Source organism: Trifolium pratense, linkage group LG6, assembly GCF_020283565.1.
Source record: "Trifolium pratense cultivar HEN17-A07 linkage group LG6, ARS_RC_1.1, whole genome shotgun sequence".
Taxonomy (NCBI): Eukaryota; Viridiplantae; Streptophyta; class Magnoliopsida; order Fabales; family Fabaceae; genus Trifolium; species Trifolium pratense.
Genome location: NC_060064.1, coordinates 45130968 through 45153388, shown reverse-complemented (window position 1 = coordinate 45153388; position 22421 = coordinate 45130968). Strand labels below are relative to the sequence as shown.

Genomic DNA, 22421 nt, shown 5'->3' with positions numbered 1-22421 from the left:
TTTTTTTATGGGACCCATGTGAATTTCAACCAATAAAAGAGAGTGTGTTGAAGTGTGTTTGTTAAAGAGTGTGTTGCTAGCATTATTCTTTTTATTAAATATAAAAAGTTGCCTAACTGCGTTGAGAGATCAAGGAAAAGACTCACACTTGTTTCTTTAGTTGTATAATTTTTTATACCTTCTTGATGGAAATTCTTCTTTGGAGCCCTTGAAGTTGTGAATTCAATGTGTGAACTGTGAACGTAATTTTGATTCTTAAAAAAAAGTAGAACTAAAGAACTTTATTCAAGTGGTTAATGAACTTCCCCTAAAATGAAGTGTTCAAAGAATCTAAGTTCGATTTCTAAAAAGAACATTTTTTTTGTCAGACTTTACATACTCCGTGGCCCCGAACTCCTTATTACCACGGGTTAAAAAAAAAAAGTCATGTGGTGTATAGAAACTTCATGAATATGACATAGTTGGAGGGTGCACATAGACAAAGACTACTTTGTTGTCTCAATTACATTATTAGAAAAGCTATCACGTTTCTATTTATATATTCCACATAAAAAATTGACTAGTTGGTCAAATTGTCCTTGGTAGCGTGCTGCGTGCAGAACAAGGAATCATCGACTTGGATAAGTCTTCTCTGCCTATCCTATTTATATATTCCTAATCAATTTCATCTGCTTGAATTCAACATTTTGTGTTGAGTTAGAACTTAGAAGCAGAAATTACTACTATTCTGGTGGTGTATCCTCTCTCAATATGGTGGTAAAAAATACAAATCAATTAGAGGAAGCCACTAATTCGACTTATGATAGAGAAGCTGAAGTTAAAGCTTTTGATGATTCGAAAGCAGGAGTCAATGGTTTGGTGGAGTCTGGGGTGTCGAAGATTCCACGCATGTTCCATACTGGGAAGTTGGACATCACTAAAATAGCTGGTGACTCAAAGTTGAGCGTTCCTATCGTAGACCTCAAAGACATACACGCCAATCCAGCTCTTCGTGTAGAGGTAATTGATAAAATTCGAAGTGCATGCCACGAGTGGGGATTTTTTCAGGTGATTAATCATGGAATTCATGTTACTGTCTTGGACGAAATGATTAATGGGATTCGTAGTTTTCATGAACAAGATGTTGATGTAAGAAAAGAGTTTTACACGCGTGATTTAAAGAAAAAGGTTACATATTACTCCAATGGAACCTTGTATAGTGGCCAAGCTGCTAATTGGAGAGATACCTTTGCTTTTGGTGTTGCTCCTGATCCAGTCAAACCAAATGAACTACCACCAATATGCAGGTAATGAACTAAGTCCTATTGTTCAAAAAAATGAACCAAGTCCTAATTAAGAAGTATAAGTATTAGGTTATTAGTATTTTAAATGTTAATTTATGTCAATTTACCTTTGTAGCCTTTGTAGTTGTATTTAAAGACATTGCGACTCTTTCGAAACTTAATCAATTAAAGAACAAATATTCTTGCATTGTCTCTCATTTGTACTGAATTCTATTCAATTGGTTAGAATTCCTACTTTGAAACTTGATTCTATCGATTCTTCCCTTGAATCTAAATTCCCGTCTCAATTGGTATCACGAGCCTTCGATTTGGCGCGCATGATGACAGCTAAATACAAATTGGTGAAAATTTTGAGTGTTGAGAAAGTAGAAGAAAATATGGAAATGGATTATGTTTTTTATGTGATAAACCTTTTAGTGTGGAACATCAGTTGCTGCATCATACAAATATTCAAATAACGATGATGGATTCCAATGAAGAAGACGTGGAAGCAGTAAGTGAAGGTCTCCCTCAAAGGAAAATATGCAGTATTCTGCTGATAATCTTAAAGAAAATTTCCTTACGGCGCCACCAAAACCACCTGATAGGGTTGTCCTTCCGGCATCTTCACTCAATTTGTCTATACTGGTTACCACCGCAAAGCAATTTTCAATGTTACAAACTTCACTCCAACTGTTTGATAAAATGCCACAGTGCCACATAGCTGCATGGAGTGCCATCATCAACAGGTGCATGAATAATGAGCAGGTTGTTGCTTTGTGCCGCTCGGTTGCTGGAGATGATTAATCTATATGCAAGTAATCATGAAAAAACTGTGTTGAAAGTGATCCTATCAAGAATTTTATAATTGAAGAAATTAAGGTTTTGAAAGAAGAAGATATTTGTTCTTCGATTGATTAAGTTTCGAAAGAGGCACAATGCCTTTAAATACAACCACAAAAGCTACAAAGTTAAATTGACATAAATAAACTAATATTTTAAAATATTAATAACCTAATACTTATATTACCTGTTACAGATTCTGGCCGTGCAATCAAGTTATCTCTATTTCACAATTGTTACATACTTACATTACATGACAAATAATCTTGTTTCCATCTGAATTATTTTAACTGCTGATGAATTGATTACATACTTGCAGAGATATTGTGATTGAATATTCTCAGAAAATAAGTGATTTAGGTTTTACGATCTTTGAGTTATTATCAGAGGCACTAGGACTTGATCCATCTTACCTCAAAGAGTTGAATTGTGCCGAAGGACACTTTATTATGGGTCACTACTATCCACCATGCCCTGAGCCTGAATTAACTATGGGCACTGCCAAGCATAGTGATTTTAACTTCATGACATTACTTCTACAAGACCAACTTGGTGGTCTTCAAATTCTTCACGACGATAAATGGGTTAACGTTCCTCCGGTACATGGAGCTCTTGTTGTAAACATAGGAGATCTTCTACAGGTAAAATATTACTCCCCTATCTCTATTTATAGCTAGCATTTTATCCGCGTTATGCCACATGATTGCTCCTTCATTGAAAGTTTGCGAGTTTCATCAATTTCTTATATACTTTTTGCAGCTTATCACTAATGACAGGTTTGTAAGTGTTAATCACCGAGTCTTATCACAGAACACAGGCCCAAGAATTTCAGTAGCAAGCTTCTTTGTGAACTCTCCTGATCCAGATAAAGGTGGATCAAAGATTTATGGTCCTATTAAGGAACTACTTTCAGAAGAAAACCGACCAATCTACAAAGACGTTACTATAAAAGAATATTTAGAACATTATTTTGCAAAAGGCCTTGATGGAAATTCTGCTTTGGAGCCCTTCAAGTTGTGAATTCGACATGTGAATGTACTTTTGATTCTCGTGGAGCTAGCCATAATCTATCTAAATAACAAGTCACGTTTTCCGCAATTAGCGTGCTCTATATGTATCAAGTTTCAGAGACAGAAATAAATGTGTTATCTATACTCTATAGATCAATATTAATATTTTAACCTTAACAGTTTTACTAGTGCTGTGAAATAGATTGTTATTTGTTGGTGAAGTTATTCTGTTTATGATTTGATTGGAAATTTTTGCTGCTTCATTTTTGGAGATTATTTATACTACATCACACAATTGACATAATCACTTAAAAAGAGTGTAACCAAATGGTTAACGAGCTCTTCCTACGACGAAGTGTTCGGAAGAATCCGAATTCAATGAAAGGTATAATTTTTATCAAACTTTACTTCCCTGAAAATCGGAGGGTTGACATAAAAAAAATAAAAAAATAGAGAGTGATATAGTGAATAGAAACTTCATGAATATGACATAGTTAGGGGGTAGATATGCAAATAAAGTACACATGAAATATGGTGCACAGTAGACAGAGCCTACTTTGTGGTCCTCCTTATTTTCTTAGGATAAGTCCTTCTCTGTCAGTTTGATATGTCTGCATTTTGTAGGAATCAGAAAGCACTACTATTCTGGTGTTGTTTCCACCTGTCAATATGGTGGTAAATGACACAATCCAATTAGAGGAATCAACTGATTCTACTTATGATAGAGAAGCTGAAATGAAAGCTTTTGATGATTCGAAAGCAGGCGTCAATGGTTTGGTGGAGTCTGGGATATCAAAGATTCCAGCCATCTTCCATAGGAAGTTGGACATCACCGAAAACTCAGCCGGCGATAACTCAAAGTTGAGCATTCCGATCATAGACCTCAAAGACATACATAAAGATCCAGCTCTTCGTGTAGAGGTAATTGATAAAATTCGAAGTGCATGCCATGAGTGGGGATTTTTTCAGGTGATTAATCATGGAATTCCTGTTACTGTCTTCGATGAAATGATAGATGGGATTCGTAAGTTTCATGAACAAGATGTTGATGTAAGAAAAGAGTTTTATACGCGTGATTTAAAGAAAAAGGTTACGTATTTCTCCACTGGAACGTTATATAGTGACCAAGCTGCTAATTGGAGAGACACCTTTGCTTTTGTTGTTGCTCCTGATCCATTCGAACCAAATGAAGTACCACCAATATGCAGGTAATGAACTAATAATGATTATGACCCTTCAATTCATAATCAAGTTATGTAGATTTCACAATTGTTACATTACATGAAAAATATGGTCATAATCATTAGTGCATTTCAGTTATTGATCCTGTCCATCCGATTTATTTTAACCGCTGATGGATTGATTACATACTTGCAGAGATATCATGATTGAATATTCACAGAAAATACAGGATTTGGGTTTCACAATCTTTGAGTTATTGTCAAGGGCACTAGGACTTGATTCTTCTTATCTCAAAGAGTTGAATTGTGCCGAAGGACACTTCATTATGGGTCACTACTATCCACCATGCCCTGAACCTGAGCTAACTATGGGTGCTACTAAGCATACTGATTATAGCTTCATGACATTACTTCTACAAGACCAACTTGGTGGTCTTCAAATTCTTCATGATGATAAATGGGTCAATGTTCCTCCGGTACATGGAGCTCTTGTTGTGAACATAGGAGATCTTCTACAGGTAAAATATTACTCCCACTATCTATGTTTATAGCTAGCAATTTATCCGCGTTATGCCACATGATTGCTCCTTCATTGAAAGTTTGAGCTTCATCAATTTGTTATATACTGTTGCTGCAGCTTATCACAAATGACAGGTTTGTAAGTGTTAATCACCGAGTCTTATCACAGAACATAGGACCAAGAATTTCTGTTGCAAGCTTCTTTGTGAACTCTCCTGATCCAGATAAAGGTAGATCAAAGATTTATGGTCCTATTAAGGAACTGCTTTCAGAAGAAAACCCACCTATCTACAAAGACGTTACTATAAAAGAATATTTAGAACATTTTTTTGCAAAAGGTCTTGATGGAAATTCTGCTTTGGAGCCTTTCAAGTTGTGAATTCGACATGTGAACGTACTTTTGATTCTCGTGTAGCTAGTCATAATCTATCTAAATAACAAGTCATGTTTTCTGCAATTAGCGTGCTCTATATGTATCAAGTTTCAGAGACTGCAATAAATGTATTATCTATACTCTATGGATCACACACTATCATCTTTGTACAAATTCAGATTAAATTGTGTAGCTTTAGATTATTGATTTGCTTAGAGTTGAGAAAAATTGCTTCATCAACAAGCTTAGTTCATACTTTCTTTGAGAGAGTATGATAGCTGTCCGTCAAATTAATCTTAACAACCTTAAATTTTTAACCTTTAACAGTTTTACTATGGCTGTGAAATAGACTGTTATTTGTTGGTGAAGTTGTTCTGTTGATGATTTGATTGGAAATTTTCGCTGCTACATTTTTTGGAGAATATGTATATACGAATTCACACAATTGACATGATCACTTAAAAAGAGTGTAACCAAGTGGTTAATGAGCTCCTCCTACGACTAAGTGTTCAGAAGAATCCGAGTTCAATGAAAGGTACAATTTTTTATCAAACTTTATTTACCTCGCGGCCGAACTTTCCTGAAAATTGGAGGGGTAACATAAAAATAAATAAATAGAGAGGGTAGATATGCAAATTAACTAATAAAGTACCCATGGAATATGGTGCACAGTGGACAGAGCCTACTTTGTGGTCGTCCTTTTTTTTTTTTGTTATTTCCACATTCAAAGTCATCTAACTTTTGATTTGGTAAAAAGGGAGAAAAAAATCATATATAAAAAAATTGACTAGTTGGTCAAAGTCAGGCCGACCCACACCCATGCGTCAGGTGTGCGGCAGCATCAGACTTCAAAATTTTGAGATCATGTAATAAGAGTTATATATTTTTAATGTTAGTAAAATATTAGATATGTATCAGTTGTATGTTATAATATTAAGATATGCAAAAACAGTGACACATTTTTCTTTGGATAAGTCTTCTCTGCAACTTGGATAAGTGTTCTCTGCCTATCCTATTTTAATTTTATATGCTTTAATTCTACATTTTGTTGGAGTCTGAAAGTACTACAATTCTGGTGTTGCTTCCACCTCTCAATATGGTGGTAAAAAACACAAACCAATTAGAGGAAGCAACTGATTCAACTTATGATAGAGAAGCTGAAGTGAAAGCTTTTGATGATTCAAAAGCTGGTGTCAAAGGTTTGGTGGAGTCTGGTGTGTCAAAGATTCCACGCATCTTCCATACTGGGAAGTTGGACATTACCGAAAACTCAGCCGGTGATGAATCAAACTTGAGTGTTCCTACCATAGACCTCAAAGATATACATAACAATCCAGCTCTTTGTGTAGAGGTAATTGATAAAATTCGAAGTGCATGCCATGAGTGGGGATTTTTTCAGGTGGTTAATCATGGAATTCCTGTTACTGTTTTGGATGAAATGATTGATGGGATTCGTAGGTTTCATGAACAAGATGTTGATGTAAGAAAAGAGTTTTATACGCGTGATTTAAAGAAAAAGGTTACATATTTCTCCACTGGAACGTTGTATAGTGGCCAAGCTGCTAATTGGAGAGATACCGTTACTTTTGCTGTTGCTCCTGATCCATTCGAGCCAAATGAAGTACCACCAATATGCAGGTAATGATTCTAACCCTGCAATTCATAATCAAGTTATCGATATTTCACAATTGTTACATTACATAACATATGGTCATGATATTAGTTCATTTCAGTTATAGATTCTGTCCAACTGATTTATTTTCACCGCTGATGAATTGATTACATGTAGAGATATCATGATTCAATATTCGCAGAAAATAAGGGATTTGGGTTTTACAATCTTTGAATTATTGTCATGGGCACTAGGACTTGATTCTTCTTATCTCAAAGAGTTGAATTGTGCCGAAGGACTCTCTATTATGGGTCACTACTATCCACCATGCCCTGAACCTGAATTAACTATCGGCACTACTAAGCATAGTGATTATAGCTTCATGACATTACTTCTACAAGACCAACTTGGCGGTCTTCAAGTTCTTCATGACGATAAATGGGTTAACGTTCCTCCGGTACATGGAGCTCTTGTTGTAAACATAGGAGATCGTCTACAGGTAAAATATTCCTAGCAATTTATCCGGGTTATGCCACATGATTTCTCCTTCATTAAAAGTTTGCGAGTTTCATCAATTTCTTATATACTGTTGCAGCTTATCACAAATGACAGGTTTGTAAGTGTTAATCACCGAGTCTTATCACAGAACATAGGCCCGAGAATTTCTGTAGCAAGCTTCTTTATGAACTCTCGTGATCCGGATAAAGGTAGATCAAAGATTTATGGTCCTATTAAGGAACTACTTTCAGAAGAAAACCCACCAATCTACAAAGACATTACTCTAAAAGTATACTTAGAACATTATTTTGCAAAAGGCCTTGATGGAAATTCTGCTTTGGAGCCCTTCAAGTTGTGAATTCGACATGTGAACGTACTTTCGATTCTCGTGGAGCTAGCCATAATCTATCTAAATAACAAGTCGCGTTTTCTGCAATATGTGTGAGCTTATATGCATCAAGTTTCCAAGACTGGAATAAATGAATTATTATTTATGCCTGTTTACATTTTCATAACAAATCACTTCTAAATTAGAGTATGTAATGTGACTATATTTTGATATATAAAGTATGGTATTGTTATATTCTATGGTGTTATTACAACAGCGAGTTAGTGACAGTTACTTTTGTAACTTCAAGGGACAGTGTTCAATTCTCCTTGTAAGAAGTTTGTTAATAAAAGTTTGGTGTTTATATGATATATAAGACAACTAATTCACCTTCTTTAACTCTATGGATCACTATATGACACACAGTACATAGGTGAATAGAAATTCATGAATATGACATAGTTTGAGGGTAGATATGTAAAGTACTGTACCCATGGCTGCCAATAAAGTGGTCCACCATATTGACATAACGTACTTGTTGTCTCATTTTGATCATTATATTGCTTAATTTGAATCAAACATATCAGTCAAAAGTTTGAACAAGTCTTATTTATTTAAAAGTTTCAACAAGTATTTTCCGCGTTGGCCCGTGTGTGAGCCGTCATAGTTTTGTCCTTTGTAAAAGGCACCTCTCGGTGGGTTGAGAAGATTGTGTGTTGTATATAAACTACCCTTATCCCTGATATCCAAGTGATGATGTAGACTTTTAAGTGTACCAGAACAGGGAACATAAGTATTTATTATAATTTTTCTATGTCTCAGTTTAGTCATTTGTTAATAGTTGATGTAACGAGGGTTTCTGCCCCTCGTGTATTTATTATTATAAAAGAAATTGTGGTCATCATTATTGCCTACTTTGTCATCTTGGTTGCGGGCAGAAAAAGGAAAACACTTGTTTCTTTAGTTATATAATTTTTTATATCTCAATGACTTAGATAAGTCTTCTCTACCTATCCTATTTTAATGTTCCTTCCTGTCCTATTCTCTCTACTTCAATTCCATATTTTACGTTAGAGGCAGAAGACAATACTTTTCTGGTGTTGTTTCCCTCTCAATATGGTGGGAAAAAACTCAAATCAATTAGAGGAATCCACTAATTCTACTTATGATAGAGAAGCTGAAGTGAAAGCTTTTGATGATTCAAAAGCAGGTGTCAAAGGTTTAGTGGAGTCAGGAGTCTCAAAGATCCCACGCATGTTCCATACTGGGAAGTTGGACATCGGCGAAAACTCAGGCAGCGACTCCAAGTTGAGTGTTCCCATCGTAGACCTCAAAGACATACACCCCAATCCAGCTCTGCGCGTAGAGGTAATTAACCAAATTCGAAGTGCATGCCATGAGTGGGGATTTTTTCAGGTGATTAATCATGGAATTCCTGTTACTGTCTTGGATGAAATGATTGATGGGATCCGTAGGTTTCATGAACAAGATGCTGATGTAAAAAAAGAGTTTTACACGCGTGATTTAAAGAAAAAAGTTATTTATGTCTCCAATCTCACCTTGTTTAGTGGTCAAGCTGCTAATTGGAGGGATACATTTGGTTTCCGTGTTGCTCCTCATCCATTCAAACCAGAAGAAATACCACTAATATGCAGGTAATGAACTAAATCCTAATTATGATTCTGACCCTGCAATTCATAATCAAGTTATCAAGATTTCACAATTGTTACATTACATGACATATGATCATGATCACTAGTACATTACATGTCTATTTCAATTATTTTAATCATTGATGAGTTGATTGCATACTTGTAGAGATATTGCGATTGAGTATTCGCAGAAAATAACAGATTTGGGATTCACGATCTTTGAGTTATTGTCAGAGGCACTAGGACTTAACCCTTCTTACCTCAAGGAGTTGAATTGTACTGAAGGACTCTTTATTTCGGGTCATTACTATCCACCATGTCCTGAACCTGAATTAACCATCGGCACTACTAAGCATACTGATAGTAACTTCATGACATTACTTCTACAAGACCAACTTGGTGGTCTTCAAGTTCTTCACGATGATAAATGGGTCAACGTTCCTCCAACACACGGAGCTCTTGTTGTAAACATAGGAGATCTGCTACAGGTAAATATTCTAAGCCAAAGCATAAGTCAGGGCAGCCTAATCTATCGCTTTTGGTCTACCAACAATTTTTTTACTGTTTTATCGTTGAAAATTTGTTGTAATTGTTTCATCAATTTTGTATACTGTTGCAGCTTATCACAAATGACAGGTTTGTAAGTGTTTATCACCGAGTCTTATCGCAAAACATAGGCCCCCGAATTTCTGTAGCAAGCTTCTTTGTGAAATCTTCTGACCCAGTTGAAGGTACATCAAAGGTTTATGGTCCTATTAAGGAATTGCTTTCAGAAGAGAACCCGCCAATCTACAAAGACATTACCATAAAAGATTTCTTGGCACATTATTATGCAAAAGGCCTTGATGGGAACTCTTCCTTAGAGCCCTTCAAATTGTAAATGTAACAAGTGAATGCACTTTTGATTCTCGCGGAGCTGGCTATAGTCTATCTAAATAACCAGCCATGTAATTAGCTATAAGTGTCTTCTATATGTATCAAGTTTCTGAGACTGAAATAAATGAATTATCTATGCTTGTTGACATTTTCTGAAATAATTGGAATGAACTACACAGTTATAATGAAAAACTTCCAAGTGAGAGGAAGTATGTGAGTGACTATATGTTTAGTGCCATCAGTTGTAACTTGTAAGGCAACATAAGCTAATAAAATGGTGAGGTGAATATTAACAGCCTTGACAAACTGAAAGTAATCAGAATTGGGGCTAAGAATGGCCAAAAGAAAGTGATGCAGATGTCAGCTTATGGTTAAATGTTCCACTGTCAGCTATTTTGTTCATGTCCAGAGAAAGATATCAATAACTTGCAAATTTAATAAGGAAGTGCTGTAAGTTATAGTTTTCGCATTTATGATTACATACTAGAAAACTATCACATTCTTAAGGATGTTAGAATCTATGATGATGGAAAGTAGAAAGTAGAGAGTAGAGAAGTAACAACAATCCTCAGATAGTCCGATTTTTTATCTAGACGATATTCAATAAGGGTCATCAAGGAAACATTTAATAAAGGTCATTGAGGCAACAATTAACCGAATTTATATAACCAATAAGAATTGGACTTAAGGGTATCGAGGCAACATTTAATAAGGGTCATCGAGACAACATTTAACCGAATTTATATAGCCATTAAGAATTGGCCTTAAGGGGCATCGAGGCAACATTTAATACGGGTTATTGAGGCAACTTTTAATAAGGGTCATCGACGAAACATATAACCGAATTTATATAGCCAATAATAAGAATTGGATTTAAGGGTCATCGAGAAAACATTTAATTAAAGCTCATTGAGGCAACATATAATCGAATTTATCTAGTCAATAGGATTTAGACTTAAGGATCATCAATGCAACATGTAAGCATATGAGAGGCAGAGGCAGAGGCGTCTTGCACACATGTGCGGGTGTGCGACGGCATCGGGCCTCAAAATTTTGAGGGCCTCGACTTAAAATTTTGAGGTCGTATAATATTACTTATATATTATTTATACATGTAAAATATCAGATGTATATTAATAGATTAATTTTTAGGCCCTAAAATAATAGTTATATATTGTTAGTGTTCATAAAATATCATATGAGTATCAATAGATTAGTTATCTATACTCGTAAATATAGTTCTAGTCCATTTTAATCTTTGCATAAAATTTAATCTTAGATTAAGATGTTCCTTTTTGACGTTATATACAAAGATAATTATTTTGTATTTCTTGTTCCATTTAATTTAACGCAATTGATTTAATATTGATAATTTATGTTTACAAGAATTAGTCTATTGATTTAATTATTTTGATTTAATATTGATTTAATTAGTCTATTGGTCCCTTAAAGATATTTTAGGTTTCACAATAGTCCCTTAAAGAAAAAAAGGCTTGGGTTGGTCCCTTAAAGAAAAAAAAAGTCCGGATTAGTCCCTTAAAGACATATATGTTTGTCATATTGGTCATTTCCGTTAAATTTTAACTCCAAATATAACAAAAAATTCCAACGGTTAAAATTTTAAAAATTAATAATAGAAAAGCTGAACTGAAAGCCTTTGATGATTCAAAAGCGGGTGTTAAAGGTTTGGTGGAGTCTGGGGTGTCGAAGATTCCACGCATCTTCCATACTGGGAAGTTGGACATTACCGAAAACTCAAGCATTGACTCCAAGTTGAGTGTTCCTATCGTAGACCTCAAAGACATACGCGCCAATCCAACTCTGCGCGTAGAGGTAATTGACCAAATTGGAAGTGCATGCCATGAGTGGGGATTTTTTCAGGTGATTAATCATGGAATTCCTGTTACTGTCTTGGATGAAATGATTGATGGGATTCGTAGGTTTCATGAACAAGATGCTAAGGTAAGAAAAAAACTTTACACGCGTGATCGAAATAAAAGAGTTGCGTATTTCTCTAATCCAAACTTGTTTAGTGGCCAAGCTGCTAATTGGATAGATACCTTTGCTTTTGATGTTGCTCCTGATCCAGTCAAACCAAATGAACTACCACCAAAGGTATGTTGCTCCTGAATCATAAGGAATATAACCGATTTTTGCATCTTTTGTGTTTTCATAGAACCATTATATATTATTATAGGAACAAACAAATCAGTGATTTCTTCATTAGAAGTTTCAGAGAATAGTTTTATGAATTTCTTTTATACTGTTGCAGCTTATCACAAATGACAGGTTTGTAAGTGTCTATCATCGAGTCTTAGCACAAAACACAGGCCCAAGAGTTTCTGTAGCAAGTTTCTTTGTGAATAATTCAGTAAAGGTGCATCGAAGGTATATGGTCCTATTAAGGAACTGCTTTCAGAAGAAAATCCACCAATCTATAAAGACATTACTATAAAAGATTTCTACTTTAATTTTTATGTTAAAGGTCACTCCTCTTTGGAGCCTTTGAAGTTGTGAATTTAATATGTGAATTTAATTAGTGACTTTGACTTACCGTCATTATAAGTTCATGACACATTAGGGCTCTAACCATATTTCAGCTGGTGATCAATCCATAGATACCATTATACCAATAGAAAATAACAAATGAAATCTGGAGTATCTAATTATATATTCAAAAGTGCCAGTATAACAATTATTGCCTAATCTTGCAATTTTATTTTTAGGGACTATGTTCAAATATCATGGGAAACATCTATATATATAATTCCTAAATAGTTCTCCTAACCCTAATCCACTTAGACCAATCAAATTGCTTCATTTAGCCACATTATCCATTTAAATCCAATTAAATCACTCTACAATGCCACATCATTTCTACTTATATTATTATTATTATTATTTTATTATTGTCATCTCTATACTTTTCATATTCTACATTTATATACTTATGGCTTTTTAATATACACTCACTCAAACCTTTACTTAGCTTTTACTTTTTGTGGCGAATATAATAACATTTGCTTACTATATTATAATAAGGAGAATACAAAAATACACAATAATTAACTTTGTAACTCCCGGTAATATATTTTTCATCTCTTAAGTCACCATTCAATTTTCATCCCTTCGACTCTTCTACCAATATTTTAATATACAGGTTACAATTGTTTTAATTTGTATCCTATTCATATTTTCCTAACTAACCATTACGAATGTTATAAACAAATATTTTCATCCCCTGATGCTCAATCATGTGCTTAACAAGATTACCATTTATTTTTTCGGTTGAATGTGAGAATAGATTTTCTCATATCTTATATGTGCAATTTCTCTTTTCATTATCTTGCCTCTTCATCTTTTGTGCATCAGGTATAAATACTTATGTTATTTTCTAAAACCATGATTTGTTGTAGTTATTTTATTTTTTGCAAAAATTAACTTTTTGCATAACAAATAAAATTAAGAGAATTTGACATTTTTTGTTTGTTGCAGATCATACATTCAACTTTTGTGTTGCACATCATTTATAGGTTTAGTTAAGTGTTACTGTATATGTGTATTCATATTCTATTATGATACAAATTAAATAATATATACTTTATTTTTAATTGAATTATGTAATAGTTGTTTTACTTTACTTTCCTTTCCTTTATTTTTTTTATTTGTTCATTTTTTTAATTGAAATACTTATTTTTATAATATTTGATTTTAGGCTTTGGGTCATCATCTCTTACTTAAAAGAACTCAACTGTGAGGTTGATGCTCTTCACATATGTTCATTTGGAATATTTTTAAAAAGTATGTACCCTTTAATTTTATTTGTTTTATTTGAGTTTTTCTAATTCTGTCACTATTTATATGCCAATTGTGTGACTTAGATTTTGCCGCATATCTTTTCATCCAATTCTTTGTGTGTTTTGAAATAGATTTATATGTTGTGCGAAGATATATCATATTACTCCTATATATATAAATTTTAGATAGTTATTCTGTTACTCATGTAAAGTAAACCATAATCCTTAAACCAATAATATTTCTTCATTTAACCACATCAGTCACTTACAATGCCACAAAATAAATTTTTTGAATCTCGAATTCTCTATTTTATTATTATTATTATTTTGATAATATTTAATGTTTCAGTTTTATGCAATTGTAAAATAAAAACAATCGCATCACACCCGTGCATCGCACGGGTAAGGGTCTAGTCTACTATAAATATAAGAAACAAAGATGATACAAAAAAATCGATTTTGCCCTTTAGGCACTTTTTTTTTTCGTTTTTTTTGCTTCTTCATTTAAGGGCAATTTTGGAATATTTAGCCTAAAGTTCTCTAATTCATTCTACCCCACCTTTTTACATGTTGACTTATTTGACCTTTACATATTACACTAACCAATTTTTGGTGCAAAGGCAAGACATTGACCTTTAATGGTATTTCACAAAATTTCTTCACATTGCCCAACCAAAATTTGAACTACTCTCTTCTATGTTGTCACTTCTTTAACATTTATCACTCCAATTCCAACATAACACTCCATCTCTCTCCACTTCTTACACCGAAAAAAAAAAAAAAAGCAAAAAGAGAGTGTGGGAGATCAAAGTTCAACACCATCCTATCAAATAAGATTCTTTATGACAAAATTTATAGTTCAACCTAAAGTATCCAATGTCTATCCACTTCATCTTAACTACTACACGTTTATCAAACTATTACTAATCCATTATAACTTTCATGAATATTTATATATGAATGACTAAAAATTACATACCCAATATAAAATTGCTGAGAAAATATAGTTTATATTAACATTAATGTATTAATGTATTTACCTGTTTATATAATTGAAAATATAGTAAATATTTTTGTATATTTTCGACAACATAAAGTATATATTATATTTAATATTGAAGAGCTAATATTAGTGTCAACGAAAAAATTCATCAGTCAATCTTTTACAATATGAGATGCCAAGTCAGTTCCAAACATAAGTCTCAAGTTCAATTCCCCCTTGTGCCAATTTCGGTTAGCAAAATCAATACAGAGCAAAAAAAACTCTGGCTTTAAAATGGGCCCCCGCAAATGGGCACAAGGGGGAATCGCCCCTTAAATTAATCGGTCCTATGGCCGGATACTAAGCTCACTAGTACCCTTGATTGTTCAGTTCTTTTTATTGATAATTCTGTTTATGTCTAGGATCGATGTACAAGACGGACGATTGGAGCAGGGAGTGAGTCTGGAGAATTATATCATCTATCACCGCTGATGGCATGTGTTTCTATTGCTTCTCAAAGCCTTACACATCAGCGTTTCGGTCATCCCAGCCTTAATAAAATGCGTCTTTTAGTTCCAAATTTTTCTAAGCTTTCGTCCTTTGAATGTCAGTCGTGTCAGTTAGGTAAATATACTGTAACAGTCATAGTCAATGAGTAAATAAAAGTGTTGCGTCACCTTTTGCTTTAGTTCATTCTGATATTTTGGGTCCTAATCGTGTCAAGTCAACTTTAGGTTACTATTACTTTGTAACTTTCATCGATGATTTTTCACAATGTATTTGGTTATTTTTAATGAAAAACCGTTCAGATGTTTTCCATATATTTCAAGAATTTTATGAGGAAATCAAAAACCAGTTTGACACTTCCATTAAAATTTTACGCACAGATAATGCTCATGAATATATGTCATCCCAATTTCAATCTTTTTTAAGTTCACATGGAATAGTTCATCAATCATCATGTGCTCACACACCGCAACAAAATGGTGTCGCTGAACGAAAGAATTGTCATCTAGTTGAAACCGCATAGACCCTTTTACTTCACCACACAGTGTTCCTTCTCGTTTTTGGGGTGATACAATTCTCACAGCTTGTCACCTTATCAACCGTATCAACCGAATGTCTTCGTTTGTTCTTCAAAATCAAATTCCATACGATTTTAGTATTAATAATTAAGTTAAGGCAAACTTTTCAGATGCTGGAAACAAAACACAGGTGCACTATATTTAGTATTGAAGCTGAATATCGTGCTATGGCAACAACCTCAAAGGAGCTTGCATGGCTTAAAAATTTACTCTTAGAGCTCAAATTGGGAGATCTTCAGGCTACAAAACTCATATGCGACAATCAAGCAGCGCTCCACATTGCATCCAATCCGGTTTTCCATGAACGGACCAAGCACATAGAGATAGATTGTCATTATGTAAGGGACAAGGTACTCGCCACAAATTTTGTCAAGTCTGAAGACCAACTCGAGTGGATTATATTTGTAACAAGCTCGGCTCATATGACATATATGATCCGGTTTGAAAGGGAGTGTTAAGAATCAATTAGTATTGATTTGTATTTATTGCATTGATTATATTACCTTATTGTATATATGTTATTTGATTATATATAAGGACTTAGTGTGGTCTCATTAGAAACACAATGAATATACAGAAAAATACATCTTCTATAGTATTTAAAGGGATTAAAAACATAGTCTCATGAGATTAGTTCAGTTGGTATCGTATAATATATATGGGAGTCGGGGTTCAAATCCCAGGACACTTCATCTTAACGGTAGAATTTATAACCACTTGGCTTACTTGACAAAAATTACAACTAGAAATTCACGATCATGCAACTAGGGATGTCAACGGTGCGAAGACTAAACAAAGAGTATTTTACCACTTCATTTCCCGTCATCTAAATTGAATTCAAAAAATGAAATTTTCTGATTTTGAATTTTTTTTCTCAATACTCAAAATAAGCAAAAACTGTTGTTTTCAAGGTTCAAAAATCGTTAAAAATAATTTTCAGTCACCGAAGAGATTACTGGATTGAGTCGCGGGTCGATACGCTCTCTTTAAGACGTTTCGCGGCACTGCCCAAAATTGTGCAAGGCAGACGATCAACACGAACCAGTTCTACTGATACCGATAAATACTGCACTGTAGATATCGGGCAAGAATTACACCCTCAAATATGGTACTAAAACCATTGCGCTATGGTTTTAAGTCCATTCTAATATGGTACTATGACCATTCTAATATGGTACTGAGACCACTCTCTTATGGTACTTGGACCATTCTTAAATCAAAGGGATTATGGTACTATGACCATTCTTAATTTGAAGGAACTAGTGATATTTTAATCACTCTCAAAATAATAGTGATACTAAAAATAATATAGTATCGCTCAACGCATAGAATAAACATTATTCTTCTCTAAATAATTAGTAACAAAAACTAATCTAAATCTTCCCAATTTACATAATCAAATAAAGATTGCAAAATGTCTGATTCGTTCATTCTAAACTTTTAATATGGCACATGACCAAATAGGCAATATGGACAGAATGAACCAAAACATGATTTGAACATTCAGCAATATAAGAACTCAATGAACAAGGAAAAGCTTGTTGAAACCAAACCAAGCATATATATATCTCAAACTATTAAAGTAACTGATAATGATGATTTCATAAATCATTTGCCATTATTCAAACAAAACCAATTAAAGAGAATGAGAATACCAACCTTGTTGTTTATTGAGAAGGATACAAACGTGAATGATCATTGTTGAGTATTGTGACATAGACAAGCTCCTGTATTAGAGGATTGGAATCGAACAGATAGAAGAGAAACAAAGTCTCTAATTCAAACATTTTCAAAGCCATAGACAATGTCAACAAACATCATCCTCGTCACTATTTTATTGATGTTCTTTCCTATTTTTCTTTCACCCAAATCACTAAGAAAAGTGATGTTACGGTGTTTTTTCTTTCTTTAGCCGCCACTCTAATCTGGTGGTTTGTTAATAAGGTTATTTTCTTATATAAACTCCGGTTAATCAAACTGATCAGAAAAAATAGATAGATACCGGTTTATCAAATATCCTATTGACTCCTTTCATAAATAATAGGAACAGTTTAGTGGAGAGTGGCTCCAGACATCTATAAAATAGGAAAACCAAATACATGTGGTTGTTTCAACACATGCTTTAAAATAGAAAATAAAATATTTATTTTAATTATACACATTAGCTAGAGTGTTCTACTACCCGATGTGGGACTCGATATTTTATTTTCAATTCACATTTATAATGTACTCTTTGTTCCAACAAAAACTTATTCAAATACTCATTTACTAGTGTTGTGGTTGATAATGATTCCTTGTGGGGTATGTCTTGAGGTTGCTTCATAATTTTATTGGAAAATTTTGCTTCGCCGTACAAGATTATGCTTCATAGCACAAACATTTTTTTTCTGATATTATGAATAGAAACAGAGTGATATGATGAATACAAACTGGGTAGATATGAAATTGAAGTGCATGTGGAGTATAGTTAATTATGAATCACAAACACGATTAGGAGATATTCTTTAGAGTAGACGGCATTGCCTAAGTACAGGATACAAAATACGGCATTTGTGAAAAATTTAAGGTAAGGTATGTTAATATAAAATATCAAAAAATTATTTTTTAACCTAATTACTATTATCATATTTTAGAGATTTACTTTTTTGTTTGAAAATATCTCTTATATGCATCATTATCTTTTCATATAAATATCAGAAAAGTTATCACGTTTTTATTCTGTCTTTAATGAATTGGGGTCCTCATTATTTTATGTTTATATTCCATAATCAAGGTTGTTTATCTTATATATTTATATAAAATTTAAAAATTGCATACTTGGTTGCGTCCAGAATAGAGAAAAGAATTGTAGTACTTGTTTCTTTAATTGTGTATATTTTTTATACCTCTCTAATTTTCTCTGCCTTAATTCCACATTTTTATGTTAGATGCAGAAAACACTGCTATTCTAGTGTTGTTTAGTTACCTCTCTCGATATGGTGGTAAAAAACACAAACCAATTAGAGGAAGCAACTGATTCAACTTATGATAGAGAAGCTGAAGTGAAAGCTTTTGATGATTCAAAAGTTGGTGTCAATGGTTTGGTGGAGTCAGGGGTGACAAAGATCCCACGTATGTTCCATACTGGAAAGTTGGAGATCACCGAAAACTCAGGCAGTGACTCCAAGTTGAGTGTTCCGATCGTAGACCTCAAAAATATACACGCCAATCCAGCTCTGCGTGTAGAGGTAGTTGACCAAATTCGATGTGCATGCCACGAGTGGGGATTCTTTCAGGTGATTAATCATGGAATTTCTGTTACTGTCTTGAATGAAATGATTGATGGTATCCGTATGTTTCATGAACAAGATGCTGATGTAAGAAAAGAGTTTTACACGCGTGATTTACAGAAAAAAGTTATGTATTACTCTAATGGAACCTTGTTTAGTGGCCAAGCCGCTAATTGGAGAGATACATTTGGTTTCCGTGTTGCTCCTGATCCATTCAAACCAGAAGAACTACCACCAATATGCAGGTAATGTACTAAATATCCTAATTATGATTCGGACCTTTCAATTCATTATCATCTTTCATTGTTTTGCATTTCCGGACATAGAAAATATCAAAAGAACTATTTTCATAAATGAAAATATTAGCAAGTTAAAATGAACTCATATTCTAGAAAATGAAAACAAAATGTGAAAACATAGCTGAAACTCCATGAATAAGAGATGAGTGTGTGTGTGTGTGTGTGTGTGTGTGTGAAGGAAGAAGAGAACACAGTGAATAGGCGCAAGCTGAACCAAAAAGCAGAGAATTTTATTTTCACACAACTAACTAGTTACAAGGCATAGCTAATTGCTTATATACAATGTTGAAGCTCAAAACTAACTAGTAACTAACTAACTAACTTAGACACAACCAGTTATTCAGTTACAAACTACAGTTCATAGGTGGAAACTCAGTTAACTTGTTCCTCGAGTAACTGAGTTTGCTCACTATCTTTCACAGTCCCCCTCAAGCTAGAGTATATGTCAATAACTCCTAGCTTGGTAAGCAATGTATTGAATGGCCTAGGATCAAGAGACTTAGTCATCATGTCAGCTATTTGTTCTTTTGATGTGACTGGTAACAAATGTAGAATGCCTGCTTGAATTTTGTCTCTTACTATGTGACAATCAATCTCTATATGTTTTGTCCTTTCATGAAATACTGGGTTGGCTGCAATGTGAAGTGCAGACTTGTTATCACAATAGATTATGATGGGTGAAGAATGATCAATGTGGAAATCCTTCAACAGATAGGGTAGCCATTGTACTTCACAAGTGGCTAGTGCTAGAGCTCGATACTTGGCTTCTGAGGATGATCTAGACACAACTGTCTGTTTCCTTGCTCTTCCAACTTATGAGAGACTTGCCAAGGAAGAAACATATGGCAGTAGTGAATCTTCTTGTGTCTGTGCATGCTCTCCAGTTAGAATCAGAAAATCCTTTAAGAGACAAGGAATTGACTAAGTTTACTTACAGAATAAGCTATTTCAAGACATGTAAACCAGCTAGCATGTTCATTGGTGGGGAAATCAATGAATTGACTAAGTTTACTTACAGAATAAGCTTTGACAGAATAAGCCATTCACAACTCTCCTATGTCACAATCATCCTCTCCACCACATATACCACCTCCTCCACCTCCAATTAGACACTCCACCAGGACTGTAAAACCCCCCACATACCTTCAAGATTATCACTGTCACTTAGTTAACACTGCAGTCCACAGCTCATCAGAGCAAGGCACCATATCATCTTCCACCAGTAAGTAAACACCCCCTAAAATAGCAACGGTTTTTAAATGAAAAATTTAATAGATCGCCGAGGAAGTAACATGTACAAGAATTGTACGGTACAATAAGTTGTCTAGATTTCACATTGTTACATAACATGACATATGAGTTATAGATAATATCCATTTGAATTATTTTAAATATTGATGAGTTGATTACATACTTGCAGAGATATTGTGATTGAGTATTTGCAGAAAATAACGGATTTGGGTTTCACGATCTTTGAGTTATTGTCAGAGGCACTAGGACTTGATCCTTCTTACCTCAAAGAGTTGAATTGTGCTGAAGGACTCTATATTCAAGGTCATTACTATCCACCATGCCCTGAACCTGAACTAACTATGGGTGCTACTAAGCATACTGATGCTGGCTTCATGACATTAGTTCTACAAGACCAGCTTGGTGGTCTTCAAATTCTTCATGAGGATAAATGGGTCAATGTTCCTCCGGTACATGGAGCTCTTGTTGTAAACATGGGAGATCTTCTACAGGTAAAATATTATTCCCTCTATCTCTATTTATCCACGTTTCTCCGTCGCTATTTTATTTATATAATAAAAACAAAATAAACGACCACAGTGGGAGTCAAACCCACGACCTTTTGATCCGAAGTCAAACGCGCTAATCCATTGCGCTATGCGGTCCTGATGTATTATTGTTAATATAATTATTGTAGTGAACTGCAATTACTGGCTAGAAATCATAAGGAAAAAAAAAATCAGTGATTTCTTCTTCAAAAAGCTTATGAGAATAGTTTTATCAATTTCTTTTGTACTGTTGCAGCTTATCACAAATGACAGGTTTGTAAGTGTTTATCACCGAGTCTTATCACAAAACATAGGCCCAAGAATTTCTGTAGCAAGCTTCTTTGTCAATTCTCCTGACTCAATTAAAGGTGCATCAAAGGTATATGGTCCTATTAAGGAACTGCTTTCAGAAGAAAACCCACCAATCTACAAAGACATTACGATAAAAGATTTCTTCGCACATTTTTTCGCAAAAGGACTTGATGGGAATTCTTCCTTGGAGCCCTTCAAGTTGTGAGTTTAACATGTGAACATACGTTTGGTTCTCGTGGAGCTGGCCATAAGCTATCTAAATACCAAGTCACATTTTCTGTGATATAAGCGTGCTCTATTTGTATATGTTTTCGAGACTGAACTATTTTACGCACAGGATTAAATTTGTGTGGTCGTCTCATGGTGAGAAAATATGTTTTTTGATAAATTGGATGAGCTTGTTGACTGTAAATAACAAATGAAGTCTGGAGTAAGTTATTGCCTAATCTTGTAATTTTAAGGGACTGTGTTCAAGAAGTCTCACATCAGTTGCGAGATTGCCTGAATATCTTGGAATTTGACTGAAAAAAAAGGCATTTGGGCATTGGGAGGTGCAGACCCTCAATATTATGAGATATCATTTGTAATCAAAGGAATTTTCCCAATTTCCTTATTCTATATCAGTTGGCTTATATCACATTATTATATGGTTTGATGATCTGAATCATACCATTATACATATCAGTAAAGTTATCACGTTTTTTGTTATTTCTTTAATAAATTGGGGTCCTCATCATATTGCATT

The 22421-nt window shown here is 34.1% G+C and overlaps 4 protein-coding genes and 1 non-coding gene across 11 annotated transcripts; 4 read left to right on the top strand and 1 right to left on the bottom strand.

Annotated features, from left to right (window-relative positions):
* The first annotated feature begins 547 nt into the window (after nt 1-547).
* LOC123888096 (1-aminocyclopropane-1-carboxylate oxidase homolog 12-like) lies at nt 548-5373 on the top strand. 4 transcript variants are annotated; one of them, XM_045937057.1, is made up of 3 exons: nt 548-1286; nt 2425-2746; nt 2865-3292. In XM_045937057.1, the coding sequence occupies exons 1-3, from the start codon at nt 751-753 to the stop codon at nt 3123-3125; spliced, it is 1119 nt and encodes a 372-aa protein (XP_045793013.1). In that variant the 5' UTR covers nt 548-750; the 3' UTR covers nt 3126-3292. The 4 variants fall into 4 exon arrangements, with proteins under 4 accessions (XP_045793013.1, XP_045793015.1, XP_045793014.1 ...); XM_045937059.1 differs by lacking the exons at nt 2425-2746; nt 2865-3292 and adding exons at nt 4493-4814; nt 4934-5373 and having other exon boundaries at nt 639-1286; XM_045937058.1 differs by lacking the exon at nt 2865-3292 and adding an exon at nt 4934-5373 and having other exon boundaries at nt 641-1286.
* A 714-nt stretch (nt 5374-6087) lies between these two features.
* Nucleotides 6088-22164, top strand: LOC123888098 (1-aminocyclopropane-1-carboxylate oxidase homolog 1-like). Of its 4 annotated transcripts, none has more exons than XM_045937060.1 (4): nt 6088-6287; nt 18997-19532; nt 21007-21328; nt 21621-22164. In XM_045937060.1, exons 1-4 carry the CDS (start codon nt 6285-6287, stop codon nt 21879-21881), a joined length of 1122 nt encoding a protein of 373 aa, XP_045793016.1. In that variant the 5' UTR covers nt 6088-6284; the 3' UTR covers nt 21882-22164. The 4 variants fall into 4 exon arrangements, with proteins under 4 accessions (XP_045793016.1, XP_045793018.1, XP_045793017.1 ...); XM_045937062.1 differs by lacking the exon at nt 6088-6287 and adding an exon at nt 18382-18584 and having other exon boundaries at nt 18946-19532; XM_045937061.1 differs by lacking the exon at nt 6088-6287 and adding an exon at nt 18437-18584 and having other exon boundaries at nt 18952-19532.
* On the top strand, nt 6698-7894 carry LOC123888099 (1-aminocyclopropane-1-carboxylate oxidase homolog 12-like). The gene is made up of 3 exons (XM_045937065.1): nt 6698-6826; nt 6912-7299; nt 7396-7894. The coding sequence occupies exons 2-3, from the start codon at nt 6985-6987 to the stop codon at nt 7654-7656; spliced, it is 576 nt and encodes a 191-aa protein (XP_045793021.1). The 5' UTR covers nt 6698-6826; nt 6912-6984; the 3' UTR covers nt 7657-7894.
* LOC123888095 (1-aminocyclopropane-1-carboxylate oxidase homolog 1-like) lies at nt 7954-10312 on the top strand. The gene is made up of 3 exons (XM_045937055.1): nt 7954-9281; nt 9445-9766; nt 9898-10312. The coding sequence occupies exons 1-3, from the start codon at nt 8743-8745 to the stop codon at nt 10156-10158; spliced, it is 1122 nt and encodes a 373-aa protein (XP_045793011.1). The 5' UTR covers nt 7954-8742; the 3' UTR covers nt 10159-10312.
* TRNAR-UCG lies at nt 21408-21481 on the bottom strand. The gene has a single exon. It is a non-coding gene; the product is annotated as a tRNA-Arg (tRNA).
* Nucleotides 22165-22421: the final 257 nt, after the last annotated feature.

What these genes read in the sequence shown, in the direction of transcription:
- LOC123888096 (XM_045937056.1), top strand. Translation starts at nt 3,785, where the DNA reads ATGGTGGTAAATGACACAATCCAATTAGAGGAATCAACTGATTCTACT. An exon ending in GAAGTACCACCAATATGCAG is followed by an intron (nt 4,324 to 4,492) that starts GTAATGAACTAA and finishes ACATACTTGCAG; the next exon opens with AGATATCATGATTGAATATT. An exon ending in ACATAGGAGATCTTCTACAG is followed by an intron (nt 4,815 to 4,933) that starts GTAAAATATTAC and finishes CTGTTGCTGCAG; the next exon opens with CTTATCACAAATGACAGGTT.
- LOC123888098 (XM_045937060.1), top strand. An exon ending in GAACTACCACCAATATGCAG is followed by an intron (nt 19,533 to 21,006) that starts GTAATGTACTAA and finishes ACATACTTGCAG; the next exon opens with AGATATTGTGATTGAGTATT. An exon ending in ACATGGGAGATCTTCTACAG is followed by an intron (nt 21,329 to 21,620) that starts GTAAAATATTAT and finishes GTACTGTTGCAG; the next exon opens with CTTATCACAAATGACAGGTT.
- LOC123888099 (XM_045937065.1), top strand. Translation starts at nt 6,985, where the DNA reads ATGATTCAATATTCGCAGAAAATAAGGGATTTGGGTTTTACAATCTTT. An exon ending in ACATAGGAGATCGTCTACAG is followed by an intron (nt 7,300 to 7,395) that starts GTAAAATATTCC and finishes ATACTGTTGCAG; the next exon opens with CTTATCACAAATGACAGGTT.
- LOC123888095 (XM_045937055.1), top strand. Translation starts at nt 8,743, where the DNA reads ATGGTGGGAAAAAACTCAAATCAATTAGAGGAATCCACTAATTCTACT. An exon ending in GAAATACCACTAATATGCAG is followed by an intron (nt 9,282 to 9,444) that starts GTAATGAACTAA and finishes GCATACTTGTAG; the next exon opens with AGATATTGCGATTGAGTATT. An exon ending in ACATAGGAGATCTGCTACAG is followed by an intron (nt 9,767 to 9,897) that starts GTAAATATTCTA and finishes ATACTGTTGCAG; the next exon opens with CTTATCACAAATGACAGGTT.